This window comes from Monopterus albus, unplaced genomic scaffold (assembly GCF_001952655.1).
Source record: "Monopterus albus unplaced genomic scaffold, M_albus_1.0 scaffold65.1, whole genome shotgun sequence".
Lineage (NCBI taxonomy): Eukaryota > Metazoa > Chordata > Actinopteri > Synbranchiformes > Synbranchidae > Monopterus > Monopterus albus.
The window spans coordinates 488,930-493,099 of record NW_018127945.1 but is presented as its reverse complement, the minus strand read 5'-3'; the positions used below and the strand labels follow the sequence as shown (position 1 = coordinate 493,099).

The 4,170-nt window shown below is 40.0% G+C and overlaps 1 protein-coding gene across 2 annotated transcripts in view; it reads right to left on the bottom strand.

The window, feature by feature from the left end:
- parvaa (parvin, alpha a) overlaps positions 1-4,170 on the bottom strand; it is a 28,935-nt gene that overhangs the window by 17,125 nt on the left and 7,640 nt on the right. For both annotated transcript variants that reach the window (XM_020604400.1, XM_020604401.1), the window contains exons 2-3: positions 3,889-3,978; positions 1,972-2,042 (exon numbers count right to left, since the gene is read on the bottom strand). In XM_020604400.1, the coding sequence (XP_020460056.1) occupies positions 1,972-2,042; positions 3,889-3,978 (161 nt within the window). The remainder of the gene's footprint in view (positions 1-1,971; positions 2,043-3,888; positions 3,979-4,170) is intronic.

The window sequence follows — 4,170 nt, the reverse complement described above, 5'->3', positions numbered from 1 at the left end:
GCAAGCACCTGCAGAGAGTGGTAAAGACTGCGGAGAAGATCACCAGGACTCCACTGCCCTCTCTGCAGAGCATTTACCACCACAGGGTGCACAGGAAAGCTGCCTCCATCCTCAAAGACCCCACCCACCCCCAGCACGGACTGCTCAATTCTTTGCCCTCTGGCCGGAGGTTCAGAAGTGTGAAATGCAGGACCACTAGACTGAAAAACTCTTTCTTTCCCTCTGCCATCAGACTCCTAAACAGCTGAGGAGTTTATTACCAGGAAATACGTCATGTACTGTCGACCTGTACTGTTTACATTCTCAGTTTGCACATTGACTGTTGACTGCTGCACATGCTGCTCCCATGCAACATACATTCTGTTATATTCTTATATATTTTATTATATTGCTGCATTTGCTGCTTAAAGTGCCTTAGATTTTGTGTTACTTATTTATCTACTTTATATTTCATTTGTAATTTGTGGCATTCATGCGGACGACAAAGTAAGAATTTCATTGTACAGGGAAACACGTTTCCTAACTGTGCATATGACAAATAAACACTTTGAACTTTGAAAAGCCTTTGTTGGTAATGACAGCTTCAAGACGTGTTCTGTATGGAGAAACTAGTCACATGCATTGCTCAGGTGTGAGTTTGGCGCATTCTTCCACACAAACAGTCTTCAAATCTTCCGTGGGCCTCTTTTATGAACTCTGACCTTTAGTTCCTTCCATAGATTTTCTATTGGATTCAAGACAGGTGATTGGCTGGGCCATTCTAGCAACTTTGTTTTCTTTCTCTGAAACCAATTGAGAGTTTCCTTGGCTGTGTGTTTGGGATCATTGTCTTGCTGAAATGTCCACCCTTGTTTCATCTTCATCATCCTGGTAGATGGCAGTATATTTCTTTTATCAAGAATGTCTGGGTACATTTGTCGATTCATCCTTTCTTCAATTATATGAAGTTTGCCAGTGCCGTATGCTGGAAAACAGCCCCACACCATGTTTCCACCTCCAAACTTCACTGTTGGTATGGTGTTTTTGGGGTGATGTGCAGTGCCATTTGACCTCCAAACATGGTGTGTATTATGGCATCCAAAGAGTTCAATTTTGGTCTCATCTGACCAGACTATATTCTCCCAGTATTTCACAGGCTTATCTAAATGTTGTGCAGCAAACTTTAAACAAGCTTCAGCATGCTTTTTCTTAAGCAATGGAGTCTTGCATGGTGAGCGTGCATACAGGCCATGGCGGCTGAGTTCATTACTTATTGTTTTCTTTGAAACAATTGTACCTGCTAATTCCAGGTCTTTCTGAAGCTCTCCACAAGTGGTCCTTGGCTCTTGGACAACTCTTCTGATAATTCTTTTCACTCCTCTGTGAGAAATCTTGTGAGGAGCACCTGGTTATGGCCAGTTTATGGTGAAATGATGTTCTTTCCACTTCCAGATTATGGCCCCAACAGTGCTCACTGGAACATTCAGAAGTTTAGAAATCCTTCTGTAACCAATGCCATCAGTATTTGCAACAATAAGGTTGCAAAGGTCTTGAGAGTGCTCTCTGCTTTTACCCATCATGAGATGTGTTTTGTGTAACACCTTGGTAATGAGACATCTTTTTATAAGCCATCAGTTGGGACTGAACCAGCTGATATTAATTTCTACTGACAAGGGGCAGGATTGCTTTCTAATTACTGATACATTTCAGCTGGTGTCTTGGCTTTCCATGCCTTTTTGCACCTCCCTTCATGTACTTTTTCCCTGTGTCATACCATTTTATTACACATAACTTAATTTCTGAACTTAATTGTTTTGCTTTCTTTGTATGTATGGATTACTTGGGCTATTACCGACATCTCCAGAAAATTTCACGTCAACAGCACCTTTAGAAATACTGTATATTTACCGAGAAAAATGGTAATGTGTTCAATACTTATTTTACCGGCTGTATATCCCACACCCCAATGGTCAGTTCAAAAACAAACCTGACCTTCATGAGCTCCTGCAGTTTGCGGTCATTCTTCGAGTTGGGGTCGACCATGGTGCGAACTTCATTCTCCTCTAAAGGATAAGCATAAACAGGACAAATGCTGAGGAGAAACAGCTTTTTATTTAAATCTGGAAGAATAACATCACAGCTCCTACAAAAACAGCATGTCAGATAAACAGTCTTCTGAGAAAGCCTTTCCCCCCCCCACAAGTCACACAGTGGTATGGTAAGACTGATCAATATTAAAGAAGTGGTGACATGCTCACCACATAATTGGTGCATTACAGTCATTTTCTGTACTGTAAGCAATTTGATTACACTTGCAGTATTATTACAGGGGTGTAACAGACCTAACTTTACACATATTGTATTATCAATGTCAAGAACCATTTGTACAGTAGGTACAATTTGGATTAGCCCTTTACAATCTCAATAGTCTAACACAGTCTTACACTGGTCTATGTCCCAGCCACAGACTGTATATAAAAAACGATCCTCCCAGAAGTGACGCCGCCACAAACCGATCGTCCCCTGGTGCCTGCTTGGAGTAGAGATCAGAAACCCCACCCCTTTCATGTTAGCAGATGGGACATGAGCCAAATTTAAAAACTCAAAGTACAAATCAAAAAACATATCTCCTGAGGTAGATATCATGCTGATGTGTGTGCAAGTGGTTATTTTTCTGATAGATTTGTTTTTAATAAGTTATGTGATGATAAAAAAAGGGTGTAATTTGGTATTTTGATTTGACAACTTTGATTGGTGGCCTGACACTGCGGCTCCATCTCTGGTTGCTACAGCGCAGAATCTGATTGCAAAATTTTACCTTCACCTTTGAATCATGGCCATGAAGCGGTGACATGTCATCCATCATACGGTCTATGGTCCCAGCACACATAGAACACAACGCCCAATGTGTGTTTGCACAACAAAAAGATTTGGCACTATGTTTGTCAAAATGCATAAACATCGATATTTATATCTGAAACATTGTTTTATATCTTTATGAACTTTAAGTTTTATAATGATTCAATCTTTCATTAAAACATGTTTTTCCCTTCACTATCACTATATAGTGTAAAAGTTTCCAAAGACCTTAAACTACAAAAAGCAAAAACATGGTTTGTACACTGTGCAAAGTTTCATTGGCATACCACAGCAGCACTATCGCTCTGCACAAGCACCTAAAGAGAAAACACACAGGTGCTATTTTGGATAATGTAGAGTCAGAAAAGGCAAAACGCTTGCAAGCGTTGTCTAATCATGTCATTTTAACAAGCTCACCCCACTAATAGTAGGCTAATTTAATAACTTCTGTTTTTGTAGGTGCTGTGTTTGAAAAAATGTTGAAGCTTAACTTGCATTGATTGACTGTGCCAGTGTGTGTTTGTGTTCATGCTTTCTTTTATACAGTCTATGGTTCATGTTTTGTTTGTTGGGACATGTACCCTTTTGTCATAAAGTGTAGATTGTAGAAACTTTAGATTAATTGACTAGTTGATAAAATAGCTGATAGATTAATCAACAGAAAAACAACTGTGAAAATTGATGGTTATCATACCATGCACATTTACCTATTACTGGTGTTGAAGAAAAAATGCAATGCATGTGCACCTCTCTTCCCTGACTGCCTGTCAGACTCCACAACAGGCACCACATGCACACATGCAGTGGACAAATGACAGAGGGAAGGAGGTTTAAATCAACTAAAGCCAATTAACCAAAACAGAAATTTAAATCTGCAGCGCAGGATTAGTTTGGATAGACCATAAACAAACACCTTCGAGAACACCATCTCTCTGTACAGGTCAAAGTATGTGTCCCATTTATAACTTTAATCCCAAACAACTAAGTGGGTGTGTGTGTGTGTGTGTGTGTGTGTGTGTGTGTGTGTGTGTACCAAGTGTAGCTGTTTACCTAGCATTGTGTCTTCAGGGTCCAGCTCATAGTGAGAAGGGCTGAGAGGAAGGTTGATGGCATTTATCCCCTCTTCCTGAAGCTCAGACACTACAAGAAAGAAGATGAAACATCAGATTCATTTAGATCGCACAGGACAGATGTCAGGTTCATCACATCTTTGCTCTTTTCTGTTTCTGATATGTGTTAATAAACAAACCAGCTTTTAAAATGATAACCTGCTGTCATCCCATAAAAACACAGACCTATGGTGTTTGACTCTCAGTCTTTTCTGACATCCTT